The sequence below is a fragment of the Contarinia nasturtii genome, unplaced genomic scaffold (genome assembly GCF_009176525.2).
Source record: "Contarinia nasturtii isolate CC-2019 unplaced genomic scaffold, AAFC_CNas_1.1 Cnas_scaffold_864, whole genome shotgun sequence".
Classification (NCBI taxonomy): Eukaryota; Metazoa; Arthropoda; class Insecta; order Diptera; family Cecidomyiidae; genus Contarinia; species Contarinia nasturtii.
This window is the reverse complement of record NW_022198211.1, coordinates 466,236-485,049: the sequence shown is the minus strand read 5'-3', so window position 1 is coordinate 485,049 and position 18,814 is coordinate 466,236. Positions and strand designations below refer to the sequence as shown.

The 18,814-nt window shown below is 33.2% G+C and overlaps 3 protein-coding genes across 3 annotated transcripts; 2 read left to right on the top strand and 1 right to left on the bottom strand.

The window, feature by feature from the left end:
* Nucleotides 1-501: 501 nt before the first annotated feature.
* LOC116342417 lies at nt 502-1,608 on the top strand. The gene is made up of 3 exons (XM_031770022.1): nt 502-655; nt 723-1,013; nt 1,077-1,608. Exons 2-3 carry the CDS (start codon nt 882-884, stop codon nt 1,575-1,577), a joined length of 633 nt encoding a protein of 210 aa, XP_031625882.1. The 5' UTR covers nt 502-655; nt 723-881; the 3' UTR covers nt 1,578-1,608.
* Nucleotides 1,609-2,565: 957 nt separating this feature from the next.
* LOC116342415 (semaphorin-5A) lies at nt 2,566-12,337 on the top strand. The gene is made up of 15 exons (XM_031770020.1): nt 2,566-2,972; nt 5,135-5,270; nt 7,004-7,103; nt 8,160-8,364; nt 8,436-8,603; nt 8,689-8,835; nt 8,905-9,104; nt 9,176-9,744; nt 9,821-10,081; nt 10,169-10,231; nt 10,400-10,504; nt 10,567-10,753; nt 10,817-11,241; nt 11,312-11,461; nt 11,525-12,337. Exons 2-15 carry the CDS (start codon nt 5,144-5,146, stop codon nt 11,935-11,937), a joined length of 3,120 nt encoding a protein of 1,039 aa, XP_031625880.1. The 5' UTR covers nt 2,566-2,972; nt 5,135-5,143; the 3' UTR covers nt 11,938-12,337.
* A 1,971-nt stretch (nt 12,338-14,308) lies between these two features.
* Nucleotides 14,309-18,416, bottom strand: LOC116342416 (tetraspanin-2A-like). Its single transcript, XM_031770021.1, has 6 exons — nt 18,149-18,416; nt 17,583-17,812; nt 16,243-16,440; nt 15,522-15,698; nt 15,039-15,224; nt 14,309-14,532 (listed from the first exon to the last, which is right to left on the bottom strand). The coding sequence occupies exons 2-6, from the start codon at nt 17,682-17,684 to the stop codon at nt 14,452-14,454; spliced, it is 744 nt and encodes a 247-aa protein (XP_031625881.1). The 5' UTR covers nt 17,685-17,812; nt 18,149-18,416; the 3' UTR covers nt 14,309-14,451.
* Nucleotides 18,417-18,814: the final 398 nt, after the last annotated feature.

The following is an 18,814-nucleotide window of genomic DNA, read 5'->3' as shown; positions in this document are numbered from 1 at the left end:
GAGGGGTATTACATAAATTTCAAAATCTTGCAGACGGATTAAGCCCTAGTTAGACTTCAGGTACATTTTTCTTTATAAATAAACGGAAATATTAACTTAAAATTAGATACATATCGAAAAATAGCCTCGGCCTATTTTTGGTTGAGTTATCAGCAAAGGATTTAAGGCACTGATTGAATGCAATTGATTTAGAAAACGGTAAATGTGGAAGTTCATTAAAAAAATATGTCCTAATAACTATGGAAAAATTGTATAAATGGAACCAAACAATTACTTACAATATTTACTTTCCAAAAAATGGTTGCTCAGTAAATATCCTCATGTGGTTTTATGATAATAACAACAAAATCTTAGTTGGTATAAGTTCAATTCCTTACAAAAGATATATGTATCTATTATTGTACTAAAATTTGACCATCTAGCGGCACAGTTACAAACTATTTATGCATGCAACATTTTTACCAATTTTGTACATTGAACAATTAGTAGCAATCGAATCGGCAGACCGTTAACAGTATTTCATCATATCGCAGTAACCCCACTAACACAATTTGCTATAGTTCCGAGAACAATGCAAAGGCAAACCTTAGAATTCGAAGTCGTTTCTTCTTCCATACTCGCTGGACTCAACAATATATCTATGGACGAAAATAGAGTAATAATAACTGAACTAACTTTTGATTAATTTAATCGTCTTATTAAAATAATACAAATTCACATAGCAATCCGGTGCCACCGCTGAAATATCGGGCATTCTAGCTGCACATCATTTTTTACCCAAAGTCCAAAATCTACGTTGGTGTAGACGCAATTTTGACATCGGTGTTCAATGCAATTGATCAAAATGTGTTCAACTGCAATTTGGATGGAACAAAATTGGAATGGTGTCATTGAAATCACGTGCTTTGGTCACCTATCGGCAATATACTTTGACGACACGACAAACTTTCATTCGGTGCAGCGAGTTTTGGTTCAAAAACCGTACAAGAAAGCAATTCATGGAAGCCGTTTTGGTAAGTTGCGCAATTATACACGTTACATTTGCAAATGGAATAAAAGTGTTTTTTCCCATACAGTACGAAATGCTTGATTTATACTTAACCCTAAGGGCCGAGGAAGAAATCAGCGACAATTTGAACATTTATTTACTTGAAGCTGCAACTACCTATCTTAACCGCTGTTTTGGAACCAATCTCGCAATCAATAACAACAACAGCAAACAGAAAAATGTGGACGAATCGGACGTTGAACGTATTTTGGAATCAGTTGCCAATGATCGCAAGATGTCGACAAAGAAGGCTCGAATGGAAGGTTTAAAAGTCACTCCAGAAATACGAGTTTTGTCGAAAAAATTGAAAGGCAATAGCCGTGAATTCAAGTGTGTTAAAAAGTGCGGCGTAGCATGCTATTGTCCACCACAAATGAAGTTCCGAGAGCATTTCTTTGGAGCAAATATTTACGCAATTTATACTGTCGAGGAAAATAAAGTGAAGTGCATTCTTTGTCAAGAAGAAATGCCAAAGGGAACTATGGACACGCATCTCGACAATAATTGCCCCATATTCAGACCGTTTTAAACTATTTCATTTTTTTCAAAAAAAAAAATTCCATGAATGATAATAATGTATCATTAATTATGACTACAATGTAACTTTCATTTAATAAAGTTTTTTTTGTTAAGTGAACAAAATTCACTGAAAATAAATCACAGTCGTACTTGTCGTACAGATCAAAATCGCAAATATGCTTACGTAAAGGATACGTGATTTTTAATGCTTATAGATGTAATTGGATACTACATGAAGTTTATTATTTCATAGGAACGCAGACCAAAGAAAAACAAATCAATGTTTTCTTTGTAGAAAAGTATGTATGTAAGTGTATTTCCAAAAATCATTACACGTCATAGGAATAAACATTCTATGTCCATGACATAGTAACGTTTATTTATTTTTTAGCTATAAAACATTATATTGCATATTTCGTGATATATGGAGAATCTATTCAATTGCTCAAAGCTCATTGTGCTGTTCATGAATTTCAAGTGAACATTCAGACTCAACTTTTTCCAGTGAAACATATAAGAAGAGAACATTATTCCTTTGATATATTAATACAATTTTTTTCAAAGCTTAGCCTGAACTGGCCGAAAATCATCCGGCTGACATAACTTTACTGGTTCAGTCTTTATAATGTCGATCCCAGTCTTTTGTGCGACAGTGTAAGTTACATACAAAATCATATTTTCGATCGTGATCAAGCGTTAAAATATCGCGTGATCACGTCCGTGCACATTTCTCATCACATACACATACACATGTTGTTTGGGTAAATACATACATAAATACAAATACAAGCCCACAACCGTTTCTTTCTTTGTAAAGTCTCTACTCATGTTTATGTTGAATTTCTGCCTTATTGTGCCGGTATCATATACTATATGTTATAGGTTTCGCTTACCATTCGTGGATCTTTGTTTCGATGACATACTTGTTTACTTTCGTATAAGATACGATGCAAGCAACTAACTGCTTGCTACATTTATTTGCAGACTTCAGTATTATGTAGCAAGCAGTACGCTACTTTTCAACGTTGTTGGAACACAAAGTCATTCTATCGTGCATTTATTTGCTGAATTTCAATCACTTATCCTCTTAAGTCGATTGTTTCCATTCACAGAATTGAATATTTATTCATAATCTGCATTTGAAAATAGTGATCAAGTGAAACACCTGCGGACAGTGATTTGAACATTAAATAAATAAATAAAATTTGTGAAAACTATTATAGTAATTTGTTGATGTTGTTGCTTCTTTGCGCAATATATATGAAAAATGCTTAGTAAGGTTGTTTTTATGGTGAACATTTAATTGTGATTAGTTTCGGTTTCGAAAATAAAATTTTAAAGTGAAGTTGAGCTGTTTGGGATTTGGAAGAATTTTTTTCATCTTGAACTTCTTCGATAGTTCTCGGTGAGTATTTGGCAAATGGTCGTCAAGAGTGTAAAAAAAGAAAAAAAAAGAAAAAGAATAACATGTTATCTTTTAATGATAACATATAATTTAATTTTATAGCCAATCAATTTAATAAATTTACAAGACCTATCTTAACGTTAAAATTAAATAATAAAAACAAGGGGTCACCCTAGTACGCAAGTAAATTAATATAAAAAAATCCAATATAATTCAGTATATACTCACTTTTGTCAAGTGGATGACTCAAAACATAGTCATACCTTTTGTCATATTTACTTATATTATATGTGCAGCAGAGTCTTATGCTCCTTCTCTTATGAAAATTACTGTACAAAATATCAAGAGGTGAGATCTCTTGAGATCCAAACTATGCAAATCAAAGCGAAAAAAAATCAAATATTGAAAATGACTTAGTTTGCAGTGTAGTGAGTGTGTAACTTGCACTGCGCAACCAAATGCAAAACAATAAATAAACATTTGAAATTATCTTGCGAATCAAAAGATATGATTCACATAGCGTATCAATATGGTCACTATGTGAAGATTTGTGTTATTGAGCTCAATAAGATATGGCCGAATCGATTTCTGTTATCAAGTGCTATATAAACGTTGTTTACTATTAAATTTAATGAAAATTAAATTGACGCAAGAAAGTCTACGACAAGGGCCCAATAAAAAGATCTCTTATTGAACATATTTTGAAAAGACACTCTTATAATGGAAGATGGAAAAAAATTATTGTTTGAGGTTTTTCAAACAAAAGTATGTTTTAAATACAATAAATAAACAGTTAAAATTCCAATAAAGCTGACCACATGTTATGATATCTCAACAAAGCAGCCTTTAAAATAACAATAGCCAAATACGGGCTTAGTGAAAACTATCAACATGTCTGTTTGTCTATCACTGTATGGAAATTACTTTAAATAAATTTTGGATGGACTGATTTTTATAATCATTTAAATACATAGAAATTAGGCGAATATTCGTCAAGTTACGAGTATATCTTTGCAGAAGATATATTTATGGTACTGCCACTCCCTTCATGAAAAAAAAATTGATTCATTCTACATCTTTATTTTTTTTAAATGAGAACATGTTTGCTGATATTTATCTGCGACAATTAACATCAATTGTGGTAACGTCGTAATATCTAGATGTATTTTAAAGTTACAAAATATGTCGAGTATTTTAGTTGTATGATTTGAAGTGAATAATCGGTTTATTGGGGTATTAGGTGTTGGTATGTGCAATGTGCGCCGCAATATGAACAATTGTAACTTCGTAGCTACAACCAAACAACTTGATCGTTCTTATCCTTCAAGGATACGAAGAATGGATACAGTTCATTAAAATTAATTAAATAAAAGTGAACATTTATAGACCTTGTTTTCTGAATTCGATTGAGCCATTGTCATTTCATTGATTTTCATGATGATTTTCATCACCATCTTCGTCCAATTATTATACCGAATTGGTTGTTTTAATACCAAATTTGTAACATTTACCGATCGATCGGCCAAAATTTATTTAAATACTTATATAAAATTTATAATAAAATCAAAATCGCAGTACTTTCCCTGATGTATTTTCACTGATTGATTTATTTTGAGTTCAAACCGATTTGTGTTGTTTGAATCAATTTCAGATGACTTGCTTTCACCTAAAATTATGTATTTATCGCACTTGCAAGAATTATCCATTTTCTTCAAAATTTCGAATTAAAGTCATGAAAGGAAATTGAAACTGTGATTTAATTTTGATTGGCGGGAACAGCTACCGAATTTGAATGACAAAATGACCAGTAGCATATAAACACTTGTGCAAACAAATTGATTTTATTCTTGTTTTGAGTGCGTGCCCTATTCCAATATGGTAAAATCAATTTCGAACCTTTTTCATTTCTCTATTTTGAATTTTATGGTACTGGTATTGAAGTATACCTTACGAAAAAAATCACGTTCAATACTCAATGTACAGAATAGTCTGAGTTCATTGTCCTCGACTTGTACAATTGCAATTAAACTCAAATGTCTAATCATTTCATGGCTTCCGTTCAAATATGATATTGACTTAATGTTAGACTTTTTTCTGAAAATTGTTAAATTTGTTCTGTAATCTTAATATCATGCTCTTTTCCGCATTTCATTTATTAACAGATCGTAATCATGGTTCGATTAAAATGCCAAAGCAATGAAGGGATTATACAGTTCTTACTTGTATCATCAATGCTACAAATTGGCGCCATAGCAGTAAATGTAGACGAAAAAGATTTCCGTTTCATTTCATTCCAAGGTGAGTTTTATAGATAGATTTTTCTAAAGATTGATGGTGAATTTCGTTCGATTTTATTGAATATTAAGGAAAACATTTGGTTTTGTTTAAAGAGAAATATTGATAGATTTAATATAATCATACATCGATGTATGTGTGTGGCTTCTTTATGGACAATGTCATGGTGTAAATATGGTATGGAGCTTACATGAGAAAATGCGAAGTGAGAGGAGGAGAAGAATTGAAAAAACCAGATTTGTGAAACGTTATATCGTGCAAAAATTGACGAAGCAACAAGAGCAAAAACTGTATGAAACATCTCACTACATCCTTATTTCGGAATGTAACGCATGAGAGAAGAAGAAACCAAAAACATCTTTCATACGTGTATACAATGGATGGATTGATTAAATTCCATGCAGCTAACTTTATAACAATTATATGCGGCAAAAAAATCTTAGAAATTCACTGCAAGTCTATAAATATGTTGAGTGCTTAGAAGCATAAAAATAATTTGATTTGTACAGAACACCAGCGAAACATTCATCGAAACGATAACTAACCCTAAGCATAAAGTCATTGATCGATACAAACGATACAAATGGCTTGTATTGGTACACACCCATCTTAAGAAAGAAGTTAATCAAGTAAAAGGTTTAGCGACACTTTATTTTCAACTTCGGTCGTTTTCTTTCGTTCAGAAGATAATGCCAATGACCACTCTGTACAAATTGATAAATAATATTCTAGTTTTGAACAAGTTTTAATGCAACAAGGTAATTCTAAATAGATTTACTATATTTTGCATTAATTTTAACAAAAATTTTACGAAGGTCACTACGAGCACATTTGGTTTATTGAAAGACTGGAAGATAGAATGCATTAATTTTTTATGTCCACATCAAAAGATAATTTGTATTCAATCACATGCAATCAGCTTAGATAGTAATATGTTTTTGTGTTGACTTTGAACCGTTAATGTTGATTAATGAAATGATACATACCGAGTTTTTTTTCTTGTTTGTGGCCATAAAATCTTTCTCAGGAATTCTAAATACATTTCATTTTAATACACAAATTATCAGTTGATGAAAACAATTAAATTTTTAAAGGGCGCAATTTATATCAATCTTATCTTTTGTCTTACCCCGCTAAGTGAAGTTGTTATTCTGTTAAGGATAAGCATGTGTTAGCACATTTGTGTGAACTCGTTGTGAACAAAAAATATGCTCCAAGAAAGAAAAAAATAATATATCTTGACAAATATTTTAATATTTCTGAAGTTGAAATTTGATTGGCAACAATTTAACTTTCAATGGCTCCTTAAAAATGCATGTATCGATTACGGTAACTGAATGTAATTTTGGGTCAGCAGACAGTCTATAATTATCTTTTTTTTTGAAATATTTGAATTAACATCGCCAGATCACCTAGGTAAGACACTGGTTTTTTCCTAAACTGCTAAGAAATTGTAAACAGCATTGCATTTTCTCAGTTTATGCAGCTATTATGCATTGGAATGGAGACATGAGTTGCTTTTAATTGCGGAGGTTGTTCTGGTTTTAGGCTAGTTTTGTTTTGCAGGTGTTAAATTTTTTTTATCATCGTACACTGTCAATCTATTTTAATTAGATATATACGAAATATGTGGCGCCAATGATAACATTTACTTCATACTAAATCATTTTCCACACTTTTTAATATTGGACATAAAACAATATTTATATATTATGTTATATTTTTTCAAATTTTAGACTTGCACCAAACATCTGACCGCTTCGAAGATGAGAAATTTTCATCTTTTTCACGATTTCTGTTTGACGTTTCGCATAATCAATTGGTGGTTGGAGCTCGGTAAGTTAATTTTAAATTAAATAACTTGAACACATTTTGTTTTCGGAAAATTCTACAATCTTTTCATAAATTGACACAATGAATAGGCTCTTCTTGATCAAATTTCACCCGAATTAAAGTTAGCTTTTCTGAGATTTATTCTCCAGTCTTCTACTTTCGAATCGAAACCCTTTTGTTTTTCAATCAGTCATTTTTCAATTATTCTACAATCGAATAAAGAGAAGAGATTTATTATATCTAATGATTTTTTGTTGTTGTCGGAAGCAGCTTTGCTTACAATGAAAATCTTATGAATAGAGAGAGAGAGAGAGAGAGAGAGAGAGAGAGAGAGCGCATTGGTAACACGATGAGTATACCAAAGAAAATATTGCAAATCTTCCATTACATTCAACTTGCGATCAAATTCAAGCGAAATGTAAAAAGCGATACGTGCACTGACATCAGAAAATGAATTGAGTGAGGATCGACATGCAAACCGGTTGAATAAGTTCCATGGGCCCACAGCCTACATAAATGTAGCACAACACAACTTCGTTGCCGATGTGGGCGTAAGTGCGCGTTACGATGATATGGCGGTGCACATATGGTGAACGCATTGCCATCTATTTTTATTGAGAAAAATTCTATCCCGTTCAAACAAATATGCCTCTTTATTGCACCCAATAATACTCAATTTTTTTAAAAAATAATAGCAACATTTATAATAATTGGAAGAACAGAAAGCATAAGCACGGAAAAACAATGAACTCTTGTCCTTGTGAAAATGAAAACATTCACTAAACTTCAGTTTCAAGTCAATTCGATTTTACTTTCTTTATAAACACGCTTGTTTTGAGTTTCAAGTCTGGTTCAACTGATTAATAAGTTGTTGAAAATGATAGCGTCAAAGGCACATATGATGGAAAATAATCATAGACCAAGTTAACTTATACATTTGAATATTTTTATAGACAAGATGTGGAATTTTTTCTCGCCTACTTACCTCTTTAATCTCTTGATTTTCATTTTTTAATATTTAAAAAAATATATTCCTTCATACAACTTTCTTAATTCTAGCGATGCTTTATTTCGTCTGTCATTCTCACTGGAATTGTATGAGAGCCGCGTTTGGGAAGCAAGTGACTCAATTATTGAAATGTGTAAAACGAAAGGTGCTAGTGATGATGATTGCCACAATTACATAATGGTATTACAAAGTTATGGTAATCAATTGTACGCTTGTGGAACACATGCTTTTAGTCCACAGTGCTCTTGGCGCCAAGTGAGTATCTATTGTTCATTTATTTGGGTTGCCAAGATCAACTAGTTTGTGTTTATTGATTTGAATTTCAGATGGACAATTTGAACATCACGAAACTTGACAAAGGAGTGGCGAAATGTCCATTTAATCCACATGCCAATATAACTACGTTGATGACAGAAAATGGCAGTCTGTTTATTGGTTCTTCTACCGATTTTTCTGGCACCGATCCAGCCATTTTGCGAGCGGATGTGTCAAAAGTATGAAAACTGGACTATGCCTATTCACACTTCACACTTTTATTTTCATTACTACAAAATGTTGCTTTAATTTTTGATCAAACAGAAGAGAGAGGACAATAAGATCATCCGTACCGATCAATACAATTCAAAATGGCTGAATGCTCCAAATTTTGTTGGCAGTTTTGAAGCTGGAGATTTTGTCTATTTTGTGTTTCGTGAAGTAGCCGTCGAATACATCAACTGTGGAAAGGTACAAACAATCTTGTGACGGATAATATTGTTTTGATTCACTATTTCTTTGTCAATTTTGCATATTTAGATTATTTATTCACGTATTGCACGTGTTTGCAAATCCGATCCAGGTGGACAGCGAGGTAGTAGAGATAATTGGACATCATTTGCAAAGGCACGATTAAATTGTTCTCTGCCCGGTGAATATCCATTTTATTTTAACGAAGTTCAAGGAATTGAATATTTAACGGATGAAAATATTTTATATGCTACATTCACCACACCACAGTAAGAAAAAGTCTTTATGCCAAAGTGTGATATACGTATATTAATGTAAAATATGCTCTTCCTCACAACAGAAACAGTATCCACGGTTCCGCAATTTGTGCGTTCAATTTATCGGCTATAAATTTGGCATTCAGTGGTCCATTTAAGCACCAAGAAACCACTTTATCCACGTGGGAACGGAAAGACTGGGAGTTCCGTAATCAATTTGAGTGCAAATTTAGTTCAGTTCCGTCAATACGTCATGATCTTTTGATGGGGTCACATCGCTTCCAATTGATGAATGATGCCATTCAGCCAATTACAACTCAACCATTGTACACATCTGAACAAGAACGTTTTACTCATATCGCTTTGGACGCAATTGCAACAAAACTTTACAATAGAGTACAAATCATGTATGTGGCCACAGAGGAAAATTTGATAAAAAAACTATCGATATTACCGCGTACCAAGGAAACATGTCTCATCGAAATTTGGCAACCAGTAATTCAAGAAGATTCGACCATATTGACCATGCAATTTTTAAAGCACACCGAATCATTGTACGTTGGAACTAAAAAATCAGTTCTCCGAATTCCAGCACAGCATTGTAGTCGACATTCGAAAACGAATTGCATAATTGCGATGGATCCATATTGCGGTAAAAATTTGCCCGTCAAAAGTTTCTCTTTTTCCTATACTAAACACACGATGTGTTAAACTCTCATAAATTTTAGGTTGGAATGATTTGAAAGAAGAGTGTACAACTCCCCCAAATGGAGAAACGTCGAAACGTTTCTGGGTCCAACAAGCCAATGAATGTCCCGTCACAACTAAAATACCAATTGACGGTGGATTTTCTTCTTGGAGTGAATGGAAGTTGTGCAATCATCACAGCGATGATAATCGACACGAATCCAGCAACATTGACAATTGTTTGTGTCGCACAAGAACTTGTGATAATCCATCGCCAAAAAATGGCGGAAAAGAATGTAAAGGTAAATCAAAACCATTTGCCAGAATCCACAAATCCATACATTGGAGTTGAAAATTAACTCGGGGAAATCTTCTTTTTTTATTTAAAGGGGCAACAATTAGTGTGACCAATTGTACAGTGCACGGAAGGTGGACCGAATTTGGGCCGTGGGGTAATTTTTTTTATATTATAAATATTTTATAATTTTCCAGTCAATCGTTCAACATTGAGTGAAAGCGCCATGCCACTTTTAAAGAGTTTGACTATAGCACTTTCACCGAATGTTGTACAGTTTTATAAAATACTAATACGTAGAATATCGCTTTTTGTCAAACTGTAGGTCCGTGCAGTCAAACGTGTGGAATTGCAGTAAAAAGTCGGCGGAGATTTTGCGGTAATCCGGCTCCGGCGTTTGGTGGACGAACTTGCGTCGGATCGGACAGAAGTAAAAACTGAAAATCAAACACAAAACTAGTGATTTTAATGAATATAAACTTTACATTCTAGGTGAAATGTATTGCTCTAATCTCCCGCCTTGCCCAGAGCCGAAAAAGCAAGCGATTGTTGTTGACGGTGGTTGGGGTCCATTCGGAAAGTGGTCCGAATGTTCAACGCCCTGCGGAGGTGGATATCGTTTGCGCCGAAGAATTTGTGATGATCCCTCCCCAGAAAACGGCGGCCTTGACTGTACAGGGTAAATATTTCTAACTAACTTGAAAATATTGTTGCACTATACCATTCAATACACTTTTTGTAGTTGTGGTGTTGAATATGAGATGTGTAATACACAGCCATGTTTAGAAGTACAAAAGCTTGGACCATGGACACCTTGGTTACAACAACCGATGGCTAACTATACCAATATCAATGGCGAATACCTTGAGAAGCGTTTCCGTTTTATGTGCAAATTGAATGGAACCGATGCAAAAGTTTTCAAAGCAAAAGAAGAAAGCCGAATTTGCTCGGGTGGATTTTGTCATCGTGTTAGCGATGAAAATGGTAATTTGGGTTTCAGTGAATGGTCTGTGTGGAGTAACTGCTCTGCCCACTGTGGTGGGGGACAACAATTCCGTACGAGAACATGTGAGCGAAATATCTGTGAAGGATCTACGAAAATGACGAGAGCATGTAATACACAACCATGCTTAAAGCTACAAAAGCTTGGACCCTGGATACCTGAAGGTACGCAAATGATACATGTGTAGATGACCTATGTGCCAATCTTATATCCAATTCTTCATTTTTATTTTAGACAACTGGTCATGTTGGAGTGATTGGAGTCAATGTAATGAGGACGGCGAAAGTATGCGAACGAGAACGTGTCTATCATCACATACAGATTCAAATATATGCCATGGAAACGATCGCGAAATTCGATCATGCGATAATTATTTAACAAATGGTATTGAAAATATAATATCATTTGGAAATTTATTTTGTTTTAATCGTTAAAATTTATTCACAGAAATATCGACAGCTGGACCATCGTCGTATTTGTTAATCTTTTTAATAGTGTTGCTCTCGTGTTCAAACTGTTTCATCTATGTGTATATGAAAAGACGTTATGGTTCACCACGAGAAATAAAAAATATCGGATCGCCATGTTTTGATTCATTTCCAAACCAATATTCAAGTTTACCGACAAGAGAAGATAGACCAAAGGTGAAGCGTCAGTCATCGTTCATTGGTACAAATGGATCGCACGTAAAACTATTGTCAAATGGCACATTAACAAAATCAAATAACGTGAGTGGTCATAACATGCCAAAAGTGTTATCAAAATCTTTTGTTGAAGTTGACACGGCAACAATAAAGCGCAATTCACATGGACTAAATAATTTGCGGCCAATACGCAGCATTGATGATGACAAATTTTAGCAACAGAAAAAAATAATTGAAAAAGTCTGATTTTGTCAAAACTACAACGAGTTCACAAAATGTTTATTATCCATAAAAAAACATAGCGAGATAACTAATCTAATCGTGATTTAAATGAATTAACGAGTAAAATTGTATTGTTAAAAAAGACGTCCAGCTACTTAAGATGCAACATAGTTGCTTTATTTGTTTAATGAAATAGAGTATTCGTCTAACAAAGATAATAATTTGTGCCATCCAATTTCTACATTTTAAAACAATTTTTTTAGAAGTATTTAATGTATTAAGAATCTATGATACGTAGAATATGTGACAAATGTCATACTTCTTTTGTTGTAGCTCATATTGAGCCAAAATATAAACTTATACAATTTTAAAATAGTTTCTACTTTCGTTTCGGCCAGAGAATTGTCATTAAAGTAATACAATAATGAAAATAATACAACTAATAAAGAGTAACTATTTAGAAATTTTCGTTCATTTGTCCAATTTTTTTCAATCTCGTAAATCGATTTCAATGTGGTATGTATTGCGTCAAATATCTTAAACTTAGGCACAGCATGGCTATCGCGCTAGAAATAGCTGTGCCTGCTGAAACCATACAAAACACACAGCCTGTTTCTGTATGTTATATTTCAAGCGATTTTGTTTCAATTTTTTCTTCAGAAATGGCTTTCCTTATGTGCATTGTTTCGAACGGTTTTCGTTCACCTCTTGTTCGACAATTGAAGTACAGGTCTGTGAATGTGGGGGTTGTTGGTGTATATTTTTTGGTTTGTAAACTATACCTGTGAGCCAAAAATCACCAATTGATTCGCAACAAATTCACGAGAGCAATGCTAACATTTGACAACCAATCGAGAGACACATTGGCCACTTTCTTTCGCTTGCAAATTTCCAATTTTTGCATTCGTTTATTGTTTTCGGTATTTATTTCGATGCAACACATCAAGTCATGTCGATATTATCCTCTTATTGTCACCGATTCACAACTTGAAGTTGTGGAATCGCATAAAAAGTATTTCTTTTCAGTGGGTTAACAATCGATCTATTTTCTTATTCTTAATTAGCAGACGGTTTGCATATCGGGATATTTAACGCGAAAACAATAAAAGTGATTGTTATGGTTTATATTCTGAAATATCTCGAATGAATATCCATCCAAAATATATAGACTGGGGATAGGTTTGTAAATTCAGTTCCATGTTGTTCGATTTTATTTATTAAAATCAATTGGAGTATCATGCATGATTAAAACAAATTTCTTCTTCTCTTCGGAGGAAAACACAGAGTTTTTATTTCAATTATTTCGAACTTAAAATATAAATGTATAAAAACAAAAAATGTTCTATTATATATTCAAGTACGTCTCGTAAACATGTTTCTCGATAGAATCATAAAAAAATTCATTTGGCATTAAACTCGTCAATAAATTGGCTGTGTAGTCATAATTTTGCTACATAATTTTTTTTCAAAATTTATTTTTTCAATTAAGTGTAGAGGAAGTGTAGGTAAGTGTACAACATTTTGTTTCGAAGTGTACCTGAATTTTTTTTTCAAAAAATCGACTTCATTTTTTTGGGGTCCTCATAATTGAATGCTTGAGAATAATAATGAAACTTAATTTTTGTTCAAACTGAAGTGTCCCTTCGAAATATTTCCAATAAAAGTGTCCCAAGTTTATATGGCAAACTATATACAAACTTGGGACACTTTTATTGGAAATATTCCGAAGGGACACTTCAGTTTGAACAAAAATTATGTTTCATTATTATTCTCAACCATTCAATTTTGCCCGGGGTAGCTATTTTCTAAATCCAAAATGTCTCTATTGTCAATTGAAAGTGGATTTGGATCGGTTATTACATAAACTTTAAATGTTAAACTTCAGCGTAACATATCCCTTTTGTCATTTGATATACATACGAGGGGGAAACCACGGATTCTAATATGTGCTAATTTTTTCTAATATTTCTAGTAAAACGCCATATAACATGTACATTTGACATCTTTCTAATATGTTCTAGTTTTTCTAGTATCGAGTTCGTGGGTAACCGCAAGTATACATATGATCGGCTGAGAATAAAAGTGACTTTAAGTTTTTTCAAACCGTCTCCATCTTATGTAAATCCTACACAAATTATGAGACACTTTTAAGATTTTTTCTGCTTAAAGTCTCTTTTATTACCAGCCGTACATATGTAATATATAAAGTAGTAAATGCATTTCCTATAATAAAACGGATGATGATCAAAGAACACGTATTTTTAATGGAACGAACAAAATTTTACACATATACACTAATTTTTTTTAAAACTACTCATTTAAAATGTAAATTGAATCTAAAATGAAAAAAGAATAAGAAGAAAATCATAAATTTATTATGAACGTTGGACGTAAAATGTGTGCGAAAATGTCGCGCATGTTAGTGAATGCATTCTCATTCAAATATTAGTCTATGTTGGGCAGCAAGAAACGTTCCTTCATTTCAAAAGTATAATAACATAATAATAATTATTGTCTGTAGTTTCTGGCCTCATCCTCTTCCTTCTTGAGTGCCTGAATTAAAACCAAGCTTAGCACCACATTTATAACCTAGAAAGAGCAAAATCAACGAGAGAGAGAGAGAGAGAGAGAGAGAGAGAGAGAACAAAAGGAATGAGCAAATGGAAAAAAATTGTACAAGTTCATATTTCAGCAATACAACCGGCATTTTTAACATTTTTATTCTGCCGTTGCATTTTGTATCCAGTGCATTGTGCAAATGATAGACTATGGCTTACAGAGGCTCATCAATGTAATTGAAATTTTCAAATAACCACATATTTTCCACATCTAACATTTCAAATTAATAAAATGCAAACGAATAAAAAAGGAAAAAAAAGGCTCATGTTTGAAAAAAAAGCCTAATGATTAAAAATCGCAGAAAAATTTGTTTTAATGTTCAGAAATGTTGGGGTTGGAACATCAAAAATATGTCAAAGATGGACATTTCCATCATTTTGCACAATATTATAATCATAAAAATAAAATTGAATCTTTTTCAACAAAATGCTGTTACAGAATTCATTCGGTTTTCATTTTGGATTACCCATACGTACTTGAATGAATGCAAGTGTCATCGCCAGTCCGGCAACCCAACCACTTTTATCCTCAAGTAGCCAGGTCAGCTCATCAACACAGCCATGGAAAAATGCATTACCCGTTACAGTGTCCCGACATGTTGATGGCAATGGTTGACGCATAATAATATAGTCATTAGACCCATCTGCACCGCAGCAACCAATCTGGATTGGATAAAGAGCAAAAAAAAAAGAATTCAAAAAAATGTTGTCAGAAAAATAGTTAAAATGGAACATAATAAAGAAAATAAAATTCGGAAACTTATATTGCAAAACCGCTTAACAAGATGTTAACAACGAAAAACCATTTTACTTTTTTTGTTATTTTCTTTACTTTTGTATCATTTGGTTCTAATTCGGTAATCGATTTTATTATTTGATTTCGTATACATTTTCATCTGTCTGTCATTCATCGTTCGCAATTCGAGTGTGTTCTAATGTCTATACATCTAATATACTTACATTTTCCTGAATCATTTTCAAAACGGTCGTTGATTGAGGTGTAGACGATGACATGATTAAACGTCTCATTGAGTCACGAATGAATGGCTGTATGCTTGAATTTAGTGTACTGTAATCCAATAGTACAGCCGATCCAGCCACATGTATGATGAATGCCAAACATTGCGTTCCAATAAACTGTTGATGTGCACATGACCGTTTTGAAATCATGTTGATATTTCGTTTTGTGTGTCCATATCGTCCAGGCGTGAGACGGTTTAATGATGGCCACAGTAAGAAGTCCACGATGATGACGGTTTTATTGTATTTGATAGGCGATTCAGGCGCAGATGAGGGATGAAAACAACATGTGTTCGCACAAAACACACAAACGGTCAGCGTTGTCGTCATCGTCGTTGTTATCCGCACGATGAATTGAAAAGCAAAAAAAAAAAAACACAAGAAAAAAGATAGAAATTGTTTGAAAAAATAATAATAATATCGAAGTATACTGGTAACTTTTATTCCGAATTCGTTTTTAGGCAAAAAGGTACATTGATAATAGAAAATAAGTAACCGAAGAGATTACTATTGTAAATTCAATTTGTGTTTAAACAATTTGGAATTTACTGAATGAGCATGTTCCACTCTCTTGTAAATTTTCCAAGAGTGGATCGTGTGGAAGGGGCAGACTGCTTTGACGATAAATAATACAGAATCTATTAAATAAGAAAATGCTTACCAAAAACAATCCCTGCGTATGTTCCATTAGTGCACTGCAACATCCCAAAAATGACACAATCAATATTATCACCGAAGCAGCAATTAAAATGTAAATGCCAACATAGTAAACGTATATGTCTAATATTTGGATCCATTCTTCAAAACTTTTCTCCGCACGAATCCATACCGTTGCAATAAACATTCCAGCGCCAATTATCTGTATAATGTAAAATCATTTATCACTATTATTAACTAATTTTTATCCTCTTCGGTTGTGGACAACCAAAATTTCAAATATGGTAGCATATTTGGTGGACCCATGTTTTAGCTAACAAACCAACTGCTGATAAAAGTAGCTGGCTATTCGTGGAATTATGACCGATCATTGCACCAGACTTTATGATAAAGTATAGACTATCAGCGGTTAGTTGATGGCTAGTCGCAATTCAGTAACTGCTGAGCAGTTAGATCGAGCATGGGTGTGATACAATGGCATTGATGCAGTTGAAGTAATGGAAAGGATTTACTAAAATTTACATTTTTATTGAAATAGAGATCTATTTATTCTTCAAATTCAAATGGGAAATAAATACGAGTTTATTCATTCGATGATAGGATTTTTCTTTTCGCCCCTAAACTCAGAAAATATAAAACGAAACAGAGCAAAAACAAAATGCAACGAAAAAAGAAAATTACATTGAGTCTATTGCATCGAGAATTTATGGACATTTCGTTCGATTGTATATTCATGCCAATATTGCAATAGAATCTAGCATGCTAATATTGCAAACACGATATTGTGTCGCGTAAATGTGTTAAACATGCAATCCATATTCTTACCGCTCTGACACATATACACATTACACATACAATCGTGAATTGTTTCGAGACTTGATTTCGACGTCTCTCAATCTCTATCACTATTTGTATATGATAGCATGAGACACTTTTTCCCTACGCCATCGTTGTTGCTTCTGTGCTAAAGCATTTCTTATCAGCGCACTCTGCAATGAATCTCTCATAGCAATGAATCACCGCACGACTCATACGTTATGATGCATAAACTTCGAAGAATTTCCTGGAAAATCAAATGTCTGGGGTGTGTGTCACTTGTTTTATGCCAGTACTACGGAACTTTATAAACGTTTTGCTTGTTCATTTTTTTGATTCTCGTATGTTCCAATTCCGAAATGTATACGAATTAAAAAACACTGTTTTAGTCATGTTTTCGTTCATTTCGTACTTTTTTTGTTGGCTCAATTGATCGAAAAAGGGAATTTGAAATTGCGAAGGTGATGCTGCTGGAAACACTAAAACACATACACACAACTTGTCAATGTTTCACTCTCGTTCACTTACCCATGCAATGATGTTGAAACAGAATATGGAATATTTTATGGTCGATATTTGATTTTCCAATTTAGCCATGTTGGCTCCTTGACCATTTCCTTTGCCAGCCATGTCACTTCGTTTCGTTCAGCCTTCTCTTACTCTAAGTTTTTATACTGTGATCCGATTACACCGTCGCCCCTTTACTTTTTCTCTATTTCGAAAGCAACTTTAAACTGATATATCACGTCAAGCACGGGCTTCAATTTTCAGGTCAATCAGATAGCACAAAATTAAAAATTGGCTTGGTAAATTATAAATTTTATTTGAATGTTTTACTTTAACTAAAAATGCCCAATCAATTTACTTTGTTTTTTTTTCACTTTTGAATCAAACACGCCGTTTTTGTAACGATTTTTGCACCAACTTTTTAAGTTAATCACTGTATACAATTTATGATTTTTTCAATTCGAAAAATGTTCAAATCAAATGAATATCTATTATTTTTCATTCCAACGAATTGATTGGCACACCTTGAATTATTTCAAATTGTGGGAGAAGAATTTAATTTGAATATCAAGTTAAAAGACACTCACTTGTACTATTAAAACCTCGCCCTATATTCGGATCGCAAACTAAATGTTCGACATCTAATACGATATAAGAATATGTGAAATTCATTACACGAATTGGCTACGATTGTTCATATCATATCTTTGGTTGATTTTTGTGTGGTAATCTATTCGTGTGTTTTCTTTACATGTTTCCGTTTTTAGGTGTGTGAATTACACTATCTATGTCGTTTTGTTATTATTGGTATGAAAATTCATTGGAATTCTTCGTTCGTTGGATTTATTTAGTTGGGATTCAACCTGTTTCGATTACAAAATACATTGTGTGTGTGTTTAAAAGCTTGTGTTTTAAATACGATGTGTGCAGAAAAAGATAATCTTATCTCTTATCGTGCGTTTGTTCGTGCGATCGTGTTCGCGTTCTTTTACTCGCTCGATCTCACAGCGTTGAAGCCGTGACAATATCTCGAGCGTTGTTATCTTACGTTACGCCCGTTAGCTGCGCGCGATTCTTACACGAAACAGCAACAAAAAATACACACCACGAATATAAGCTCGAAATATGAAAGAGACAACGAAGTGTGATAAAGTGTTTGTTGTCTTTTTTGTACTGAAGAAGAAGAAGAAAGCCGAATTTGCTCGGGTGGATTTTGTCATCGTGTCAGCGATGAAAATGGTAATTTGGAAATT